The following is a 20,980-nucleotide window of genomic DNA, read 5'->3' as shown; positions in this document are numbered from 1 at the left end:
TATATAAATCTACCAATGTGCAAATTTTAGATATAAATAAATATTTAAGTGAAGCTAGTTTCCCTAAACTGACAGAGGATCAGATACAGGAAATTAATGGTTTAATTACTAAGGAGGAAATTGCGTTAGCAATTCAACAATTGAAACCAGGGAAAGCACCGGGCACGGATGGGTTAACAGCTGTTTATTACAAAGCTTTAATGGAGGAGATGATTCAACCATTAGGTGATCTTTTTAATGATATTTTACAGGGTTTAGAGATTCCTCCCTCATGGCGTAGTGCTTTTATATCTTTGATTCCAAAGGAGGATCAAGATCTTACTTTACCAAAGAATTATAGGCCTATATCTCTTTTAAATGTGGATTATAAGATATTTGTAAAAATCTTAGTAAATAATAATAATAATAGTAGTAGTAAAGTTGGAAGGGACCTTGGAGGTCATCTAGTCCAACCCCCTGCTCGGGCAGGAAACCCTACACCATTTCGGACAAGTGGCTGTCCAGTCTCTTCTTAAAAACTTCCAGTGTTGGAGCATTTACTGCTTCTGGAGGGAGGCTGTTCCACTGATTAATTGTTCTCACTGTCAGGAAGTTCTCCTTAGTTCTAGGTTGCTTCTCTCCTTGATTAGTTTCCACCCGTTGCTTCTTGTCCTGCCTTCAGGTGCTTTGGAGAATAGCTTGACTCCCTCTTCTTTGTGGCAGCCCCTGAGATATTGGAACACTGCTATCATGTCCCCCTTGTCCTTCTCTTCATTAAACTAGACATACCCAATTCCAGCAACCGTTCCTTATATGTTTTAGCCTCCAGTCCCCTAATCATCTTTGTTGCTCTTCTCTGTACTCTTTCTAGAGTATCAACATCTTTTTTACATCATGGTGACCAAAACTGGATGCAGTATTCCAAGTGTGGCCTTACCAAGGCATTAAAGAGTGGTATTAATACTTCACGTGATCTTGATTCTATCCCTCTGTTATTGCAGCCTAGCACTGTGTTGGCCTTTTTGGCAGCTGCAGCACACTGCTGGCTCATATTTAGGTGATTGTCTACTAGGACTCCGAGGTTCCTCTCACAGTTACTACTATTGAGCATGGTGCCACCTATGCTGTACTTGTGCATTTGGTTTTTCTTGCCTAAATGTAGAAACTTGCTTTTTTCACCATTGAATTTCATTTTGTTAGTTAGTGCCCAGTGTTCAAGTCTGTCCAGATCCTTCTGTATCTTAAGCCTGTCTTCTGGAGTGTTGGCTATTCCTGCCAGCTTGGTGTCGTCTGCAAATTTGATGAGTTCCCCATCTATCCCTTCATCCAAGTCATTTATGAAGATGTTGAAGAGTACTGGGCCCAGAACAGAGCCCTGGGGCACCCCACTACACACTTCCCTCCATATAGAGGCAGTTCCATTGAGGACCACTCGCTGAGTACGGCCGGTCAGCCAGCTACGGATCCATCTGGTGGTGGTTCTGTCTACCCCACATTTTTCTATCTTGTCAAGTAGTAGGTTGTGATCTACTTTATAAAATGCATTACTGAAGTCCAAGTAAATTATGTCCACAGCATTCCTCTGATCCACTAATTTTGTCACTTGGTCAAAGAATGCAATAAGATTTGTCTGGCATGATCTATTTTGACAAACCCATGTTGGCTTTTAGTAATGACTTTGTTTGCCTCTAGGTGTTCGTTGATTCGTTGTTTGATTATCTTTTCCAGGATCTTCCCAGGTATTGAGGTCAGGCTGATAGGTCTATAATTTCCTGGATCCATTTTTTTTTCCTTTTTTGAGGATGGGAACTACATCAGCTCTTTTCCAGTCCTCTGGTAGTTCCCCTGTGTTCCAGGATCTTTGAAAAATACAGTTCAGTGGCTCCGATATCACATTTGCCAGTTCCTTGAGAACTCTGGGGTGTAATCCATCTGGTCCTGGCGATTTGAACTCATCTAGGCTGGACAGGTGCTCCCTAACCATTTTCTTGCCTATCTTAACTTGTGTTTCTGTTTTGTTTTTTATGGCACTATTTTTAATAGGTTGATCTGTTTTTTCCCTTTGTGTAAAGACAGATGCAAAACACGAGTTAAATAGTTCTGCTTTCTCCCTGTTGTTTGTCACCTTCTTGCCACTTCCACCCACTAATGGACCAATCGTTTCCTTCACTTTTTTCTTGTTTTTTACATGTTGAAAGAAGCTTTTTTTGCTATTTTTGACTTTGGTCACAAGCCTTAGTTCATTTTGAGCCTTGGCTTTCTTCACTTCATCTTTGCAGGCTCGGGCTATTTGCTGATATTCTGACTTAGTTATGTTCCCCTCCTTCCACTTTCTATACTTGTCCTTTTTATCTTTCAATTTGTCAGAGAGTTCTTTAGGCAGCCATGCTGGTTTCTTTTGAGAGCTGTTATTTTTCCTCTTTGTTGGTATTGTGCTAGACTGTGCTTTTATTATCTCATTTTTCAAAATTTCCCAAGCTTCTTGAGTTGTTTTCCCCTTGAGGATTCTCATCCATGGAATCCTTCCCAAGCCCTCTCTAAGTTTATTGAAATTACCTCTCTTGAAGTCCAAGACTCTAGTTTGACTGTGTTCTATGGGTTGTGCTTCTATAATGTTGAATTCTAATATTGCATGATCACTTCCTCCCAGGGTTCCTATGGCTTCAACACCGTCTATCATTTCATCTCTGTTAGTGAGAATTAGATCCAAGATGGCTAATCCCCTAGTTCCCTTCTCTACTTTTTGGGAGACAAAGTTGTCTGCCAGGTTTGTCAGGAACCTGTTTGATCTTCCACTTGGTACGGAGTTTGTCTCCCAGTTGATGTCAGGGTAGTTAAAGTCCCCCATTACTATTGTGATGTGCTTCCTACATACCTTAGTTAGCTGACGAGCAAAAAGTTCATCTATTTCCTCTGTTTGGTTGGGTGGTCTGTAGTATACACCTATGGCAATGTCATTTCCCCCCCCTTTTATATTGACCCAAATGCATTCAAGACAGTTTTTATCACTGTTGTACTCTATTTCTGTGGAGATGTAGTTATTTCTTATATAGAGAGCAACTCCACCTCCTCTTTTATTTGGTCTGTTTCTTTTAAATAATTTAAATCCCTCTAGCTGTGTGTTCCATGTGTGAGCTTCATCCCACCATGTTTCCGTAATGGCAACAATATCGTATCTGCCCTCATTAACCTGAATTTCTAGTTCACCCTGTTTGCTGTTCATACTCTGTGCATTGGTGTAAAAACATTTGAGTCCTTTGTGGGTGGCCCTGTGTTAGGCTTATGAGGGTTGTGCATCACCTTGTGCATAAAGATCAATCTGGGTTTATAACTGGAAGGTATATGAAAAATAATGTTAGACAAATTATCAATTTATTAGAATATTTAGATAAGAACAACCAAGTTCCTGCAGGGCTGATATTTTTAGATTCTGAAAAAGCTTTTGATCAACTGAATTGGCATTTTATGTTAAGAGTAATGGAAGAGATGAATTTTGGTGAAAAGATAGTACAAGCCCTTACGGTAATATATCAAAAACAAACGGCACAACTTATTGTTAATGGAGGTTTGTCAGAGGTTTTCACAATAGAGAAAGGTACTAGGCAGGGATGTCCACTATCACCGTTGTTGTTTGTTTTAACATTGGAAATATTGTTGATTAAAATTCGAGAGTCGCAGGAAATTAAAGGAATAGAAGTTAACAAAAAAGAATACAAGTTAAGAGTTTTGCGGATGACTTGGTGGTTACTTTGTCGCAACCTACTTACTCTGCAGTAAAGTTATTACAACTGATTCATTATTATGGTTTGGTCTCGGGTTTCAAGATTAATGTTAATAAGACTAAAATTTTACCTAAAAATATGACTAGTCAGGAGAAGCAGACTTTGGTTAATTTGACGGGTTTTGAAATTGTTAATAAGGTAAAATATTTGGGGGTGATGTTATCTGTTTCTAATGCAAAACTATTTAAAAATAACTATGAAAGGTTGTGGGTTAGGGTACAGAAAGACTTGAAGAATTGGGAGAAGTTGCAATTATCCCTCATGGGAAGAATTGCAGTGATAAAAATGAATATTCTACCCAAGTTTCTCTTTTTGTTTCAAATGTTACCGATTTTGAAGAATGAGATTAATCTAAGTGAATGGCAGAAAGGCCTTAATAAATTCATTTGGGCAGGGAAAAAGCCAAGGGTTAAGTTTAAAATTATGCAAGACTTCCGTGAGAGGGGTGGACTCAAGGCACCGAATTTGAAATTATACTATGATGCGGTGGTTCTAACACTAATTAGTGATTGGGTAAATTTGACAAATCCTGAGATACTCCATCTAGAGGGATGGGATTTACTTTTGGGGTGGCATGCCTATTTAATATTTAATAAAAAAATGGATTGGGTCTTTAAAGCTCATATTCTAAGAATTTCTTTACTTAGGACCTGGAGAAAATATTATAAAAGTGATTTTAAAGTACCATTATGGGCTATACCTTGGCATGCAATAGAAGGAATAAAAAGAGGTGCTAAAATGGATATGGTGTCTTATAGACAGCTACTTAGATGGGATGGACAAAACTGGCAGTTTAAATCACGGGAAGAGTTAGCACAAGAAAATATTATTTATTCTTGGTTCCAATATAGGCAATTAGTAGATAGATGGAAGGTGGATTATAAGGTGGGTTTTCTTAGAGAAGATGAAAATTTTATTAAGCAAGTGAAGGATCAAAGACAAACCCACATTAAGAGGATTTATGGGGTTTTAGTTGAATTGGATTCAGAAACGGAACTAATTAAAGATTGTATGATCAGATGGGCGCAGAACTTTGGTGAGCCAGTTTCATTGGATACCTGGGAAACTATCTGGGTGAGAAATGTCAAATTTACACAAGCACAGAACTTAAGGGAGAATTTTTATAAAATGTTTTATAGATGGCACCTTGATCCACAAAAAATGTCTCTTATGTACCCTGACTTACAACCTAAATGTTGGAGATGTGGTTGTATGGATGCTACTTATTATCACATTTGGTGGTCGTGCAGAGAGATAAAAGCATTTTGGATTAAGATATGGTGGAATATCCAGAGAATTTTTAGAAGGAGGGTAAAATTTACTCTGCAATTATTTTTGTTGGGTATAGTTACTGATTGTGATACAAAGGAGGTTATATTGATGTTAAATTTGATTACAGCCGCGAGGCTGTTAGTAGGACAATATTGGAAGAAGGAATCTTTGCCTACATTGCAGGAATGGTTTCTTAAAGGGTCTTATTTGGCGGAAATGGCAAAGATTTCGGCTTTTTTAAAGGAACAAACGCAAGAGAAATTTCTTGCTGTTTGGGATAAGTGGATAAAATTTATACAATTTAAACTGGATATAAAAAAATATTATATAGCCTTTTCATAATTTTTATTTTTATATATATACATATATATCTTAATGTTATATTTTCTTTTTTTATAAACATAATTTTTTAATTGTTTTTTAATTAAGCCTATATTCTGCTCTGGGAAGCTCTGGGGGGGAAAGGGGGGGTGTTTGGGCGGGGGTTGGGGAAGGGGGTTTTGTTGTGTAATGTTTAGTTTTTTTTGTATATGTTGTTTTTTGTTTTTGTATTGTTTTGTTTTTTTTGTAAAACTTATAAAACTTTTTAATAAAAATAAAATAAAATAAAATAAAATAAAATATTCACTCCAAACACCTGGCTCTTGCAAGATTATAGAAAATATTCTTTTCATTTATACTATAGTTTTTTTCTTGTTTTTATTTAGACAGAATGCCTTTCATTCAAGAGTTCAAGGTGGTATACACAGCATTTCCTGTTTCTTCTCCACAAAACAAACCTGTGGAGAGGGAGGGAGGGAGGGAGGGAGGGAGAGAGAGAGAGAGGGAGAGAGAGGGAGAGAGAGAGAGAGAGAGAGAGAGAGAGAGAGAGAGAGAGAGAGAGAGAGAGAGAGAAACTGCCACCCTGTGAGCTTCTGTTTCTGGAAGAGGAATAACAACAACAACAACAATAATACTGATATCGCTGTACCAGGCAATGCCAGAGTCGAAGAAAAAGAACTGGAAAAAATTACGAAATATCACGACTTGGCCATCAAAACTGTGCGATTATGGATGAAACGTTCAACAGTGATATCCATTGTCATCGGGGCACTAGGAACTATGTCCAAAAACTTTGCAAAATACATCAAGAAACTGCAGCCTCCTGCAATAACTCCAGCAATGTTACAAAAAACTGCACTACTCGGAACATCTTATATTTTAAGGAGGTACCTGGTTGACACCTAGGATGCTGGTAGCAACCCATGTCAACCATCAGCACCAGCCAATTTGAATGTTCACTTGACTGAAGTTTATGTCTAATGAATAATAATAATAATAATAAAGTTGGAAGGGACCTTGGAGATCATCTAATCCAACCCCCTGCCCAGGCAGGAAACTCTATACCATTTCAGACAAATGGCTATTCAGTCTCTTCTTGAACCTGTGTCTTCCCATTCTAATCCTATACCTTTACCACAACATTATAATCCCTCTCAGTTTTTATCTTTCATGTTTGCTCCAATTTATGAAGTAACATCTAGAAAAGCTTTGCCAAACTTATTTCATCAACAATTCAATAGATCTTATCCATTCATAAACACTTGGTTTCAATAGTCAGCAACATAAAATTAACAACTGAGTGCCACATATCATGAAACCTCAAAGTGGTGAAATAGTTAAGAGCTGCTTCTTTCCCTGCTCATTGCCCCAGGTTAAATAACCTTCATGGATTTGAAAGAGGGGAAGAAGAAAAGAGGTATAAAAGTAAACACGGCCAAATATATCTTAGCAGTATTTTATTATTTTAATTTATTTTATTTTAGGCAAGAGTTCAGCAAAAAATAGCATATGGAAATAATTTGTGATTGATTTTTTTTCTTGAAAGACTGTTATTCTTGAACTCGGATTTAGGATTTTATTAATTTAAAACAAAGAGAGGCTTGTGACTTGCAGGGACTACAAAGGAAAAGGCACCAGTGAACTGTGATTTCAGGAGAGTATATTTTTCATTCCTGAAAAGAAATTAAGAGCCCACAGGAATATATTTTATATATAGAAAATCTTTGCTCTGATTCAGGGCCAAAGTATGTTCAGGCAAAGTTATATCAAAATACCCCTTCTGAACAGAAACCGTGTGCATGCGGAAGAATGGAATATATTATTTTATATTATTTCCTCTATGCAGGTGGTCACCTCTACTCTTTACTAAACATTCTGATTGTTCATTCATTCTGTTTTATGTTGTTACTATCTGATCAATCCGATGTTATTTCACTGACTACTTCTAACTATCGTTCTATAGTTTGTACAGTATGTTATATCTCCTTCAATTTTTCTTAAATATTTAGAATTCTATGTTGTTTCTTTTTACCATAATTAATTATGATTTTTTTTATTTGCTGGTCTATGATCAAAGAAAAAATGTTTGATTGAATGAGGCAAAGATACATTTATATTACCTACTTCTACACTATAATAGGGAACCATTCTTTATCATATGGGATGATTTCATAAGGAGGTATTACAAATTTAAGCTTGTCAGAGAAATTAGAATATTCTTGACAATGAAGGAGAAAGAAAATAGCAATATTCACTTTAATAAGCACAGATAAGATCCAGATATGATTAGATAAGCTAAAAATGGTGTGTCTTCACACTTCTTCAGTTTACATTCAGGAAAGCTGCTTTAGAATCCATTTATCATGTAAATAATTCAATAAAACCAACCCAAATCTACTTTTTTTAATACAGTATCAATATTTGAAAAGAAGAAAGGATTAAGATTCCATGATGATTTCCCTAATATGAATTTGCTTCAATACTCATTATTGATCATATCAGTGCCTCCATTTTCTACTGCTATTATTTGAGTAAAAATGGACCCCCATTACTGACATCCTATACCTAAGAAAATTACACACTTAAAAATATATGGTATGTTCACTACAGCATCACGAATTTGTGAGATTTTAAAAATCAATATTTACATAGGGGATATGTTTTAATGGATTATACTCTGCTGAGATCAGTTTATGAAAATATATACCATGAAACATTGTTTAGTTCTTTACATATGAAAGGCTACTTAAATACTGGGAGAAGTACATTTACTTAAAAAAACGTTTTTATTCAAATGACAGTTTTTCAAAACAATATAAATATTTAGAATACTATGGACATATTACAGGAAAGACGTAACATATGTTAAAACAAATGCTTCATCAAATGAATAATAATAAGAGAGAGAGAAGATAAGTCAGTTTACTTGTACTATTAATAACTTAGGCATCTGTCCAAATATTAACATAGTTAATGATTTTCTAAGACTGGGCTGTAGCAAATCAACTTTTCAGTTAACAGAATAGGTTGCTGAGAAAGAGAATGTACCTTTTAATCAATCTCTACAAATTCAAATAGTAATTTTAAAATTCTCTAATCTACTATCAAAAAGACTGTGACATTAAGAGTTGCTGCCTAATTGGAAATGCTGATACTTCAAAGTATATTTGTTATGTTTTTACATAATTTTTCTTACTCTGTAAACATATACACACTTGCACATATATAAATGCTCACACTGCTCTTATTTATTTTTTCCAGACTGATTCTATTAGCTATGCAAATGTATACTATAACTTATGCTTCGTACATGAAGCAATGTATGTATGTATGTGCTCTTTAAGGTCAAGATCTTTTTAAATATTTGGCAGTGTTTTATTGAAATAAAAGCCAAAGCAATGGATTTCTCAGGAGTTATTAAAGAGCAATCTTTTCACAATACAGTATCCTAAAACACTGCTATTGTTCAATTAAATTATAGTTTGGCATACAAAAGCAAATGCTTTCATTGGCACAAAAATCCCCATTAACTATTATATTGAACTTAATGTTTCCAAAAGGAGGTATTATAAAGATAATGTTGCAGAACAAAAGTAATGTAGAATATTTTCATATGCCTATCTTTTTAGCTTGCAATTTGATTACTACTAGTGCATAAAACAATAACTGATTCAATATAACAGCCCAAGTAATAAATATATCAAGTCTCTAACTCAGTAACAGACCTCTCCACTTGGATTTACTGATGTGTCCTAGACTCACGTGATCCACTTCTGAACAAAGTCTTTCTTTGGTATCTAATTTCTATAGCTAATTATAATTAAACAAAAAAGAACATACTGATTTTACAGAAGGACAAAATAGACACAAATGTAGGTACTTACAGTGTCTAGTATCTCTCTGTTATGAGATGCAGACAAACAAATTCTTGCTCTGGATTCAATGATTGGGGTAGCAGGAAAGCCCACTACAACAACACCTATGTGCCGTTTCAACATCTCTCGTCCAAATGCACTGCAAAGGGACCAAGGCAGAACTAATGAAACCATAACAAAAACAAGATCAGTGCTGTTTAGCACAATGGGGGTGGGGGTGAGTGGGATAGGGGTGTTGAAGAATGCCTGAGAGGTTGCGGTCAACTGCTTTGACTTAATATCTGTACATCAAGTCCTCTTTTGTTCAATCTTAAGATGGTCTTCTTAAAAAAAAACTGTATTACGTTCTCAGAGTTGAAAGATTCTATGTGGCAGGGACTGTCTTTCAGCAGGCTACTTGTAACTTAAACTTGAAGCTCTCTGCTATAACACAGCAACTTCAGCTTGAGCATTAATTTATTAAGAATTCTACTACATTCCTCTCAAGTTGATGACAATAGTATTACTCAATATAAGTACTAGTAGCGGAATTACTTGATACTCTGCAGTTCTACCCTGCTGCAAGACAGAAATCTAAGCATGTTGACTTTAAATACAGCCTATTAAAAATAACACCTGTCTCCAACATTAGGAATTTTTAATCTTGTGCCACATGTTCTCTTTAAAAATGACTACATTTCAGTATATATATTAGAACTATTTCCAAAAATTACCCAATTTTTGCAGGCATATAGAGCATCAGAGGTACAACAGGAGAATCTTCATTTCCATATATTATAAATCCCATTTTTTTAAGTTGTCTTCGGAAGTATCTAGTGTTCTCCGCCAACTGTTGTATGCGTAACTTGCCTGGAAAAAAAATAATGAATCTAGTGTTATCACATTTTTGCAAAACCATGCTATTACATTAATGTGAATTTGAATACTTCAACTAAAAGTCCTGCCTTCTTCTGACAGAGAGGGTGACTAGTCCAAGGTCACCATGCTGGCTTTGTGCCTAAGGAAGGACTAGAACTAGGTTTTCTGGATTCTAGTCTAGGGCCTTAACAACTATATAAAAGTGGCTCTTATTTGCATCATAGTATCATTTAATTTCATTCTAAATGGAAACCCTCAAACCACTCCATTAATTCCTTCACCAAAAATATCCTCCTTCCAAAGGGGAGGTTATAACTTCCCTTTTGGAAGAGAGATATTCGCAACTATTGCAAATTTAAATACTAGCTTAAAATTCAAAGGTTAACTAGTCAGTCTCAGATTCGTATCGGTACAATACAAAAACACAGAAGCAAAATCCTTCAACATCAATATTATGAAGAACTAACATATCCCAATTTCATTTGTATGAGAAAATCAAATTAGAACCTTAAGATGGAAAATGTATTTTGATTTTTAAAGACCTCTAACCATAAAATACAAAGCAAGGATATAATCTTAATATATGATTGATTTTCCTACATATGTAAGAAGAGACTGCAAAACGATTTTGACAATTTGAAACATGTAAAAAACATATAAGTCTAATTTATGATTGTACTATTATGCCCACATTTGCTGTCTTCTACTGTATGCAGATCATAAGTACGATCTGGATAAACCCATTACTCATCATCTGTATATTTATCTTGTATCCATTCATCCAAATTTCTTGAATTACTGAATAATGTATATGTAGATCATATAGATACATTTGCTCATTTAAATTGATTCAAAAAATAGAAGAATTTGGTGAGGTAGCCGGACTTAAGATTAATAAGAATAAATCCAAATTAATAACAAAAATTCTTACAAAGGCACAGGAAAGTGAACTGGAAGATAAAACAAAGATAAGTATAACCAAGAAAATAAAATATTTAGGGATCTGGCTTACAGCGAAATGTTCCTCGATTAAGGAGGACAATTATGATAAAATATTACACCAGATAAAAAAAGATATAGAAAATTGGGGAAATTTGCAAATTTCATTTTTAGGGAGGACTGCTACGGTCAAAATGAATGTATTGCCAAAAATATTATTTCTATTCCAGGTTATTCCAATAAAATTAGGGAAAACATTCAAGAATTAAATAAACTGGTCACTAAATTTATATGGCAAAGGAAAAAACCCAGGATTAAATTAAAACTCTTGCAAGATATGAAAGATAAAGAGGGATTGGCGTTATCAGAGTGGGAAATATACTACCAAGCATTGAGCTTAACTTGGCTAAAAGATTGGATGGATTTGAAAAATACTAGAGTTTTAACAATAGAAGGACATGACTTGCAAGCAGGGTGGCATGCATTCCTATGGGACGAAAAACATAAAATACACAGATACTTTCAAAGACACATAGTTAGGAACACATTGCTACAGACTTGGGAAAAAATAAAACAAAAACATTATATAAGAATTCCAATATGGTTATCCCCAACAGAAGCTCTGAAACACTCAAACCTATTGGATATAAATAAGATAATTAGATACAAGGAATTAGTAAATGAACAGGGAAATCTGAAAACAAAACAGGAATTGGAACAAGATATTGGCAGAGAGATTGACTGGTAGACATTTACACAAATTCAATCTAAATATACAGAGGACAAAAAATTATATGAAATCCAAAAAGAGCCGCAAGAATTGGATAAAATTATACATGGAACAGAAATAAAATTAATTAGCAATTTATCCAAATACCTATTGAGGTATAAAATGGAAGACGAGGTTGTCAAAGACACAATGATCAGATGGGCAAAATTTTTTGGATATAATATAGAATTGGAGAAATGGGAAAAAATATGGGAAATAAATATAAAATTGACTATGTCGGCGGCATTCAAGGAAAACCAGTTGAAGATGTTTTACAGATGACATCTTCCACAGCAAAGCTTGCCAAGATGTTCCAGAACAATTTGCCAACATGCTGGAAATGTAAAAAAGTACATGGAACATATTATCATTTATGGTGGACATGCCCAGTTGCGAAAAAATACTGGACTACAATAAGAAGATGGATCGAAGAAATAATAGACCAACCCGTAGACTGGAAACCAGAGATCTTTTTGATGGGTATTTTACATAGAAAATATAGTAAAGAAATATGGTACTTAATTTTACATATAATAACAGCGCAAGAATAGCATATGCACAGTGCTGGAAAAGGGGCGTTGTCTTACCTGAACGCCTTTTCTCAGCAGGATGATGTAGAGTCCAAATGGATGGGTTCTATGACGGCCTTCCTGCCTGGCAGACTGGGTAAAAACTTCGGCCACACCCCTTCCTTTGGGCGTGACCCCAGTTTTGACTTAGGCGAGAAACTTTGTTGGAATTAACCTTGCAGCTCTTTATTATATCTTTATTATATCCCTGCCTAGACCTATCCTCTGGGTGGGCTTGGACTCTACATCATCCTGCTGAGAAAAGGCGTTCAGGTAAGACAACGCCCCTTCTCCAGCAGGATGACTGTAGAGTCCAAATGGATGGGACATACCAAAGCCCTCATGTCCCCCTGGGAGGGAATGTCTAGGCTACCGAACTCTGAGCAGATACGACCTGTTGAAGAACTCTTCTGCCAAAAGCCGCGTCTGCTGCTGCTAGGGAGTCTAAACGGTAATGTCGAATGAAAACCGAAGGTGAGGACCAGGTTGCGGCCCTGCAAATCTCTTCCACCGGAGCTTGCGTTAGCCACGCCGCAGATGTGGCTGCGCTCCGAGTTGAGTGGGCAGTCACCTGAGTGGGTGCTGGCAAATCCTGTGAGACGTAGGCCTGCGCTATGCAGGCTCTGATCCACCTGCCTATGGTGGAAGAAGATACCTTCTTTCCCATAGTTGATGGTTGAAAGGACACAAATAATGCTTCAGTCTTTCGGAAAGCCGAGGTGCGTTTCACGTAGAAACACAGTGCTCTCCGTACGTCTAGCTTGTGCCATCTGTGTTCTAGCTTATGTTTGGGTCTTGGACAGAAATCAGGAAGCGTAAGTTCCTGAGATCTGTGAAAGGTGCTATTTACCTTCGGGATGAAGGTCGGGTCTGGTCTAAGAACGACCCTGTCTTTGAAAAAGGTACACAGATCCTTCCTTACTGACAGTGCTGCTAGTTCTGAAATTCTCCTTGCCGAAGTAATTGCCACAAGGAAAGCTACCTTCAGTGATAGGTGATGGAGTGAGCATGTTTCAAGAGGTTCGAAGGGTGCAGATGTCAAGGCTAGAAGGACCCTAGGCAGGTTCCAGGACGGGTACCTGTGTATGACTGGGGGCTTTGTGTTAGACGCCCCTTTTAAAAAGGCATTAATCGCTGGATGTTGTGCTAGGGAAGTTAAGTTGTCGCAGGAGAGTACGGTTGAGAGGGCCGATATCTGTCTGCGGATGGTATTGACTGATAGGCCCCTATTAAGACCCTCCAATAGGTAGTCTAGGATATTGGGGATAGATACTGCGGTCGGGTCTAGGTGAAGCGAAGCGCACCACCTACAGAATCCCTTCCATGTAGCGTCGTAGATCCTATTGGTGGACGCCCTTCGTGATGCCTGTATGATCGATATCACCCCTGCAGAATAAGATTGTTTAGTTAAGCTTTGCCGCTCAAATGCCAAGCGGCTAGTTGTAGCCACTGGGGATCTGGGTGTACAAGCTTGCCCTGACTGAGTTTTACCCTGTCCGGGGGAATCCTCCACGGAGGTGATATCGAAAGGTCCACGAGGTCGGCAAACCACGGGCGCCGTGGCCAGTGAGGGGCAATGCAGACCATTTCTGCGCCCTCCAGGATCATCTTGCGTATGGTTGCCGGTATTAGTGGCAGCGGTGGGAAGGCGTACAGGAGTTGCGCCGGCCACCGGCACCTGAGAGCATCCGTTCCCTCCGATCCCGGGGACGGGAATCTGGAGAAGAACCTGGGGAGTTGTGTATTCTTGTGGTTGGCAAATAGATCTAGGTGCGGTTGTCCGAACCTCCGGGAGATCTCCTCGAAGAGAGCCGGGTCCAGACGCCATTCCGACTGGTCCACCTTGGCTCTGCTCAGGGAGTCTGCCTGGGTGTTTGTTTCCCCTGAGATGTGTTCCGCTCTGATGGAACTCACATTGGCTTCTGCCCACCGAGCCAGAGCCAATGCTTCTTTCATTAGTTCCACTGATCTCGTTCCTCCCTCCTTGTTTACATGTGCCTTGGCTGCTACATTGTCTGTAAGCACGAGGACGTGCCTCCTCGTTACTAGGTGTGAGAAATGACGGAGGGCCAGGTGTATGGCCCGGAGCTCTAGCCAGTTGATGCTGTGTGACAGGTCCTTCTGACCCCACTGGCCCTGTGCTATCTGGGTCCCCAGATGGGCTCCCCATCCGAACAGGCTCGCATCTGTCGTGAGCGTGACCCTGTTCGGTTCCCTGAATATGCTCCCCTTGAGTGTCATGGGGGATAGCCACCATTTTAGTGATTTCATCACCTGTGCTGGTACCAGCACACTCCTGTTGGAGGTGCTGAGGTTCCTCCTCTGGTAGGGTAGGAGGAACCACTGCAACTCCCTCGAGTGGAGCCTTGCCCATGGGATGATGCCCATGCAAGATATCATCTTTCCCAGGAGCTTCGAGAGTTGTAGCAAGGGCACTCTCCTGATCTCTTGAATTTGGTGGATTAGCTTGGATATGTTGATCAGTCGCTCCTGGGAAAGGAATACCCTGCACTGTGACGTGTCTATCACCGCGCCCAGGTGTTGCAGTCTCCTTGAGGGAATGAGGTGGCTCTTGTTTAGATTGACCGAGAATCCGTGCCCCTGTAGGGTTCGGATTGTGGTCCTGAGGTCTGTCCTTGCTTGTTCCCGAGATCTGGACTGAATCAAGATGTCGTCCAGATAAAACTGGACGCGAACCGGAATCAACCTGAGATGGGCCGCTAGTACAGCTAAGATCTTTGTGAATACCCTTGGTGCTGACGACAGTCCGAAGGGTAATGCCCTGTATTGGTAATGTCGCCCCGCGTAGGTAAATCTGAGGAATTTCCGGTAGCTGGAGTGGATGGGGATGTGTAGGTACGCCTCTGTGAGATCTATTGAGGATAGTAGATCGTCTTCCCTGACGCTGGCTAGTATGGACTTTAAGGAGTGCATCTTGAACCTCCTGTACTTTATGAAATAGTTCAGGCCCTTCAGGTCCAAGATTGCTCTCCACCCTCCTGATGTCTTTGGGATAACGAAGAGGATAGAATAAAATCCTCTTCCTTCCTCTTCCTTTGGTACCTTCTCTATTGCTTGAATTGACAGGAGGTGATCTATGGCCGAAGTTATCAGCCTTGTCTTGTGTGCTCTTCTGGAGATGGGACATCTGATGAACCGGTTTGGAGGGGGAGAACAGAAGTCTAAGGTCAGGCCATGCCTGATCGTTTCCAGGACCCAGGCGTCGGTAGTGGTCTGTTCCCAGACCTCGGTGAAATTTCCTAACCGACCCCCGATGGGTGTATCCTGTTTGGCGTCACTTGGTACGCTTAAAGGATCTGCCTCCCGCTCCTCTATATGGGCGTCTGGACTGGAACTGGCCCCTGGCTCCCGGGCTTTGGCGATCCTGGGTTCGATCCTGTCTCGGGTAGAAGGATCGTGAGCCTCTGGGCCAGTCCCAGGATTGCCCTGATCGAAAGGGCTGCCTCCATTCCCAGGGGCTTCCTGGGCGGGAGCCCTGCCTCCGGAAGTCCTGACTGCCTCTCCTGTCTAACTTCTTTGATGGATGTACTAGGATTTTTTTCTTGTCTCTGCCTTCGCTGACATGTGGATCCAGAATGGAACCAAATAGGGCCTCTCCACTGTATTTGGACGTCGAGAGACGCCATTTGGACCTCAGGTCTGTCTTCCAGTTTTTGAGCCACAGTAGCCTACGCGAGGCCACTGTGGCCGCAATGGATCTTGCCGCATACTTTGTTGCGTACAGTGAAGCGTCAGACATGAACTGAGAGGCCGCGAGGAGTTTGGCCAATGTCTGGTGTACTCTGACCTGGTCTGGAGGGACCGTGCCCTGCAGTTCCCTCAGCCACATGATGCAGGCCCTCGCGAAGAATGATGATGAGGTGGCTGCTCTGGCCGCCCAGGCTGCAGCCATGTGGGAACGCCGGAAGGAGTGTTCAAATTTCTTCTCCTCAGGTTTCAAGACCTCCGCCATGTCTCCTGGAATCGCGGAGGTAGAGAATAATGAGATCAAGGGGTTATCTACAGTGGGAACCTCTAACATGTTAGAGAAGGAGGGAGATAGGTTGAAAAGCTTTCTTTCCGCGCTGTTAGGAGCCGGTGGGCTTGCAAGTGAGGACCATTGTTCCTCCAGCGTGGTCATGAAGACCTCCGCACATGGAATGTACTTGTCCTGTGGGACCTTTTTGGCAAACAGAGGGTTGGCCTCCTTGCTAGTCGATGGCCTCTCATCCTGTACTGATGTTAGGCTGACTGTGGAAACTGCCTTAATCAGGAGTGATTTTAGGAGCGCTGGGTTAAAGAGGCCAGAGCTCGTCTCCTGCTCAGGTGCGGTTTCCTCGTCCTCCGATAGGGGCATGTCTGACATGTCAAGATCTACTGAGTCACCCTCTCCTAGTTGAGAGGAAGATTCAGAGATGTTGGTAGGGGGTGGCCTAGCTCGTCCCTTACGGGGTGTGTGAAAGGCCACTTGCCCTTTGGAGGCCATGAATTGGGAGAATGCATCCTGCATGAATGCCTGAAATCGTGCCGACCATATGTTCTCCTGCGCTTTGTCGCTGGGGTGAGGCGCTGGAGTGTGGTCGGGTGAGGGAGAAGAAGCTGGTGAGGAGGGATTGGAGGAATCTAACTGTTCAGTTTCCCCAGGAGGAGACCAAGTCTTGAGCACTTCCTCGGCAGTAGGTTCTGTGCTGGTCGCCACTGGGACAGGGGAAACCAAATTTGTCCCATTGGCATTGGATCTCTGTGCCCTGCTAATTTGTCTTTCTAAAGCCAAATGTCTCCTCAGAGCCTCTCGCTCAGCCGTTTTAGACTGTCCCTTCTGAGTAAGGTGCTTTGTTTTAGCTTTCTTCTTCCCCCCCACCTCTGATTCAGAGGATCTGCGTTTTCGCTGCTGTTGTGGGGGGGACAATTGAGGGACCTGTGTGACTGAATACGAGACATTGTCTGCCATTGTGCCAGACACCCCGAGTAGGAAATGCCTGGGATGGGGGAATGAGGTACGCAGATCAGAGGCAGATGCTTGGGACTGTGCCCTCCTCTGCCTATACAAACAATGGCCGGACAGACAGGATTCTTTGGACCGAAGATCCTGCAAGGCAGTGACTAAAGGCCACTATGGGAACAGTTAGGGAAGAATGTTCCTCCTCACCTCCTCACCTAGTCCAGACAAGGTGCAGTTCATATGTCTCTCTCTCTCCCCCAGTCTGTGGCTGTGGCAACAGACCACGATAGGAAACGGTTATTATACTTTCCCTCTTCCTTCCTCTGTCTCAGTTTCCTTGGGTAACCTCAGATCCTTGCAAGGGGAAAAAGCCCTTTGTTTGCCGGAAAATGGAGTCCGGGTGAAGGCCCCGCCCCCAAGGGGAAACGGCGGGAAGATCAAGTTCCAAAATGGTGAATGGGGAAGAAGCCACGCCTCCCAATGGAAGCCCGGGAATCCACGAGGTTCAAGAGTAATGGCGGATCCTGATTTTTGCAATCAGGAAGACTCCTCTAGTCATGAGGGGCTGCGCCTTTCCTCTGGGTATAGGGGAATTCAGCGCCGGCTTTGCTCTTGCCGCGCTGTTTATCGCGCCGCTCAGCTGATCGCAGCCGAGCGGCGACCTGGTTTGCCGCTTCCCGCGCGGCTCAGCTGTTTCGCGCCGTGGCGCTCAGCTCCCTCGGCCAGGCTGCTCAGCTGTTGGGAGGGCCCGGAGGGCTACGCGCAACCCGGTGAAAACCCCCCCCCCCGCGCCGAACAGCTGCCCGGCGGGCCGGAAGAAAGCGAGCGATCCGGCCCGTTCCGAGCCTCCCCGGCTAGCCCCACTCACGAGTCCGCCGATCCTGTTCTAATCGCTGCCGGGAAGTTTCTCTTGTCAAGGGAAGAAGAGGGGATTCCTTTTTTTTTTTTTTTTTTTTTTTGAGTTTAAATTCGTTTGTTTCTGAGAGCTGCCTCTCGCACTTGTACCAGGCTTCGAGACTGAGTCAAAACTGGGGTCACGCCCAAAGGAAGGGGTGTGGCCGAAGTTTTTACCCAGTCTGCCAGGCAGGAAGGCCGTCATAGAACCCATCCATTTGGACTCTACAGTCATCCTGCTGGAGAAATGAGAATATACCATCAGAGGAAGAAGTGATAAGAAAAATCCTGGACTGTGCTGAGATGGACAAATTAACAAAAGAGATAAAAGAAAAGGAAGACACAGAGTACTATATAACATGGAACAAGTTGTATGACTGGTTGGAGACTAGAAATAATAGAGGAGAATAAATATGGAAAGGTCAAAAGTAAAAATATGTGTATAATAATGTATAATAATAATATGAATTATTCTTAGTAAGAAGTAGAATATGAAGGAAGAAAAATGTAAATAAGAAACAACGGGGCAATAAGGACAAATATTTTAAAGAAGAATAACGGGGAAAATGTAAATAATAGAAGATTACCGTTATGTAATCGCTGTTAAAAAAAGGGGGAGGAGTATATACTGTGTGCATATGTGTGTTTTGTTTTGTTGGTTAAAAATAAAATTAAATTATTATTTTTTTAAAAAAAAGATACATTTGCTCAGATGTGTAATTGAACTCTAGCTACAGAAAGCAATACTAAGTTTGAGAGCTGATTCCCCAACAGATTTAGCAAGTCAGATCTTTTTAGTTCCTGCTGAAGGTCTTTCCCTTCTGCCAAAGTTTCCATCAACAGGGAGAACTCTGAAGTGCAAGTTTATTTTACTGCTGCTTACATAACACTAATCCAATCCAATGGGACCTGGGGAGATTTCTCTCTCTCCCCAGTATACAATAACGAAAAAAAGAATATCCGGCCTTTAATTGTGAACTGTTTATAGCCTTTACATGTGTCATTAAACAGCCCACAAATAGATGAATGCTACAACAACAGAATAATAGGAACTAACATATCATGTTAAAAATCTTTTTAAAGGCAGAGTATATTTCTGCTATCACTTTCTTCCTTTTCTCTGGCCCATATGAATCTAGTCTGTTTCTCCTCTTGGCTCACCCACCAACAAGTCACCTCCTATCTGAAACATCCTCTGAATAGAGGACTGTTCAGGCTCCTCTGCTCCATGTTAGGGAAAAATGTCAGCTGATGTTCCTAGATTCTTTATGCCAAGCTTCATATCTTTTTTCCAGCTATTGCTTGCAATTAGTCCTTCTGCCAATAAGGGGGGAGGTTCCAAGATTTCTTTTATTCCTTTTTTCTCTGTTTTGCCAGAGCCTGTTTCTCAGCTAGCTCTCTCCCTCCCTCTCCCAAATGGCCTTTTTTCTTCCACTGTATTTGGCTTCCCACTACCTGGCTTTCAGAAGCTGGGACTAACTGAACTACAACCTGGAGCCAGTAGGTCTACCAGCTTATCAGTCTTTTTCCAAAACCTGCTCTTCTATTTACCCACTGTCTCCAAGAATCCTGTTATGTGCATCCCACAACCATTTAGATTAATAATTTTTAATTTTTCTTGCCTTGCATCAGTTTCTCCGTAAATCACTGGTTGCAGAAAGTATCACTCAAACTTGCTGAATTAATGTATGCTTCTGCAATAGGTCTTTCAGCTGTTTAGATTCTGCATTATATTTACTCACTCAGAAAGAGGTGTAGGAATAGATGGGGTAACTGGTAAATTGTTAAAATATGCTTTTGGAGTGCCTATGCAACATTCATCATGTGTGTAAATGCTACATGGGTGCCTGATGATTATACAGGAGCTCAATTAAAATTCTTTCAAAGGAAAGCATAACAACATTCAATGCATGTTAGTTTTTGCGGTAGGTCAGGTCAGAAAACAAATATAAGAAGTACTAGAACACTATATTATTGATATAGGATAAAATAACAGAATCTGAAAAACCTGATAGCATTTCCACTTTGTTCTCTTATATAAAAGAGTGTTAAGGCATGACAAATTTCTTAAAAGGGGAGGGGGGCTCTCTAGAGGGAGTAAAGAGACATTCCAACTTTCTTCCAGGGAGTTATATCTGTCATTCCCAAGGACAGGCAGACAGTCTGGGGAGATTCTTGTAATATAGGTAATTAACAATAAAATATCTACTTGGGCCAGTCTACAAGTGATTCTGATTGCTTGTGCCTGACACAATTTAGATACTCAGCTCATGATTTCAATGTTTTAATGATCATGAATTCTGACATTCCTTGTCTGCTTACCATAAGCAAAGTAAGTGGGAAAGCCACCACTGTTTTATGACCATGTCGCTTAGCGACAGCAATTCTGATCCCAATTGCCATTGTAAGCCAAGGACTATCTGTATGTCCAATTTGTTTAGAAAACTTTGGAACAGATTCAGTGTAAGGTAATGAGAATGATCAGAATACTAGAAGCTAAGTTGTAAGAAGAATTTGGAGCGCTAAAGATATTCAGCCTTGATTTAAAAAATGAAAAAAGGAGACAGGACAACAAACAGCTGATGGAATGTCATGTAGGTCAAACCTGATCTCCTTTACTGCAGAATGCAGAACATTTATGAATGGATTTCAATTACAGGCTTCTATTCAAAAGTCAAATTATTATGGGCTTAAAGCTGACAATTAGCCTAAATACTGGGAAAATAGTTAAATTCATTGCAATTAGAGACTCCCAGATTACAGTGCAGCTGTTTTTCAGG

The 20,980-nt window shown here is 40.5% G+C and overlaps 1 protein-coding gene across 1 annotated transcript in view; it reads right to left on the bottom strand.

Moving 5' to 3' along the window:
* The window catches only part of SPTLC2 (serine palmitoyltransferase long chain base subunit 2), a 79,963-nt gene that overhangs the window by 5,894 nt on the left and 53,089 nt on the right, over positions 1-20,980 (bottom strand). Inside the window, exons 10-11 of the mRNA XM_039351607.1 lie at positions 9,943-10,078; positions 9,239-9,368 (exon numbers count right to left, since the gene is read on the bottom strand). Coding sequence (XP_039207541.1) covers positions 9,239-9,368; positions 9,943-10,078 — 266 coding nt within the window. The remainder of the gene's footprint in view (positions 1-9,238; positions 9,369-9,942; positions 10,079-20,980) is intronic.

Source organism: Crotalus tigris, unplaced genomic scaffold, assembly GCF_016545835.1.
Source record: "Crotalus tigris isolate CLP2741 ecotype Arizona unplaced genomic scaffold, ASM1654583v1 scf7180000018371.15429387391:27106975, whole genome shotgun sequence".
Lineage (NCBI taxonomy): Eukaryota > Metazoa > Chordata > Lepidosauria > Squamata > Viperidae > Crotalus > Crotalus tigris.
This window is presented reverse-complemented; position numbering and strand designations above follow the sequence as displayed.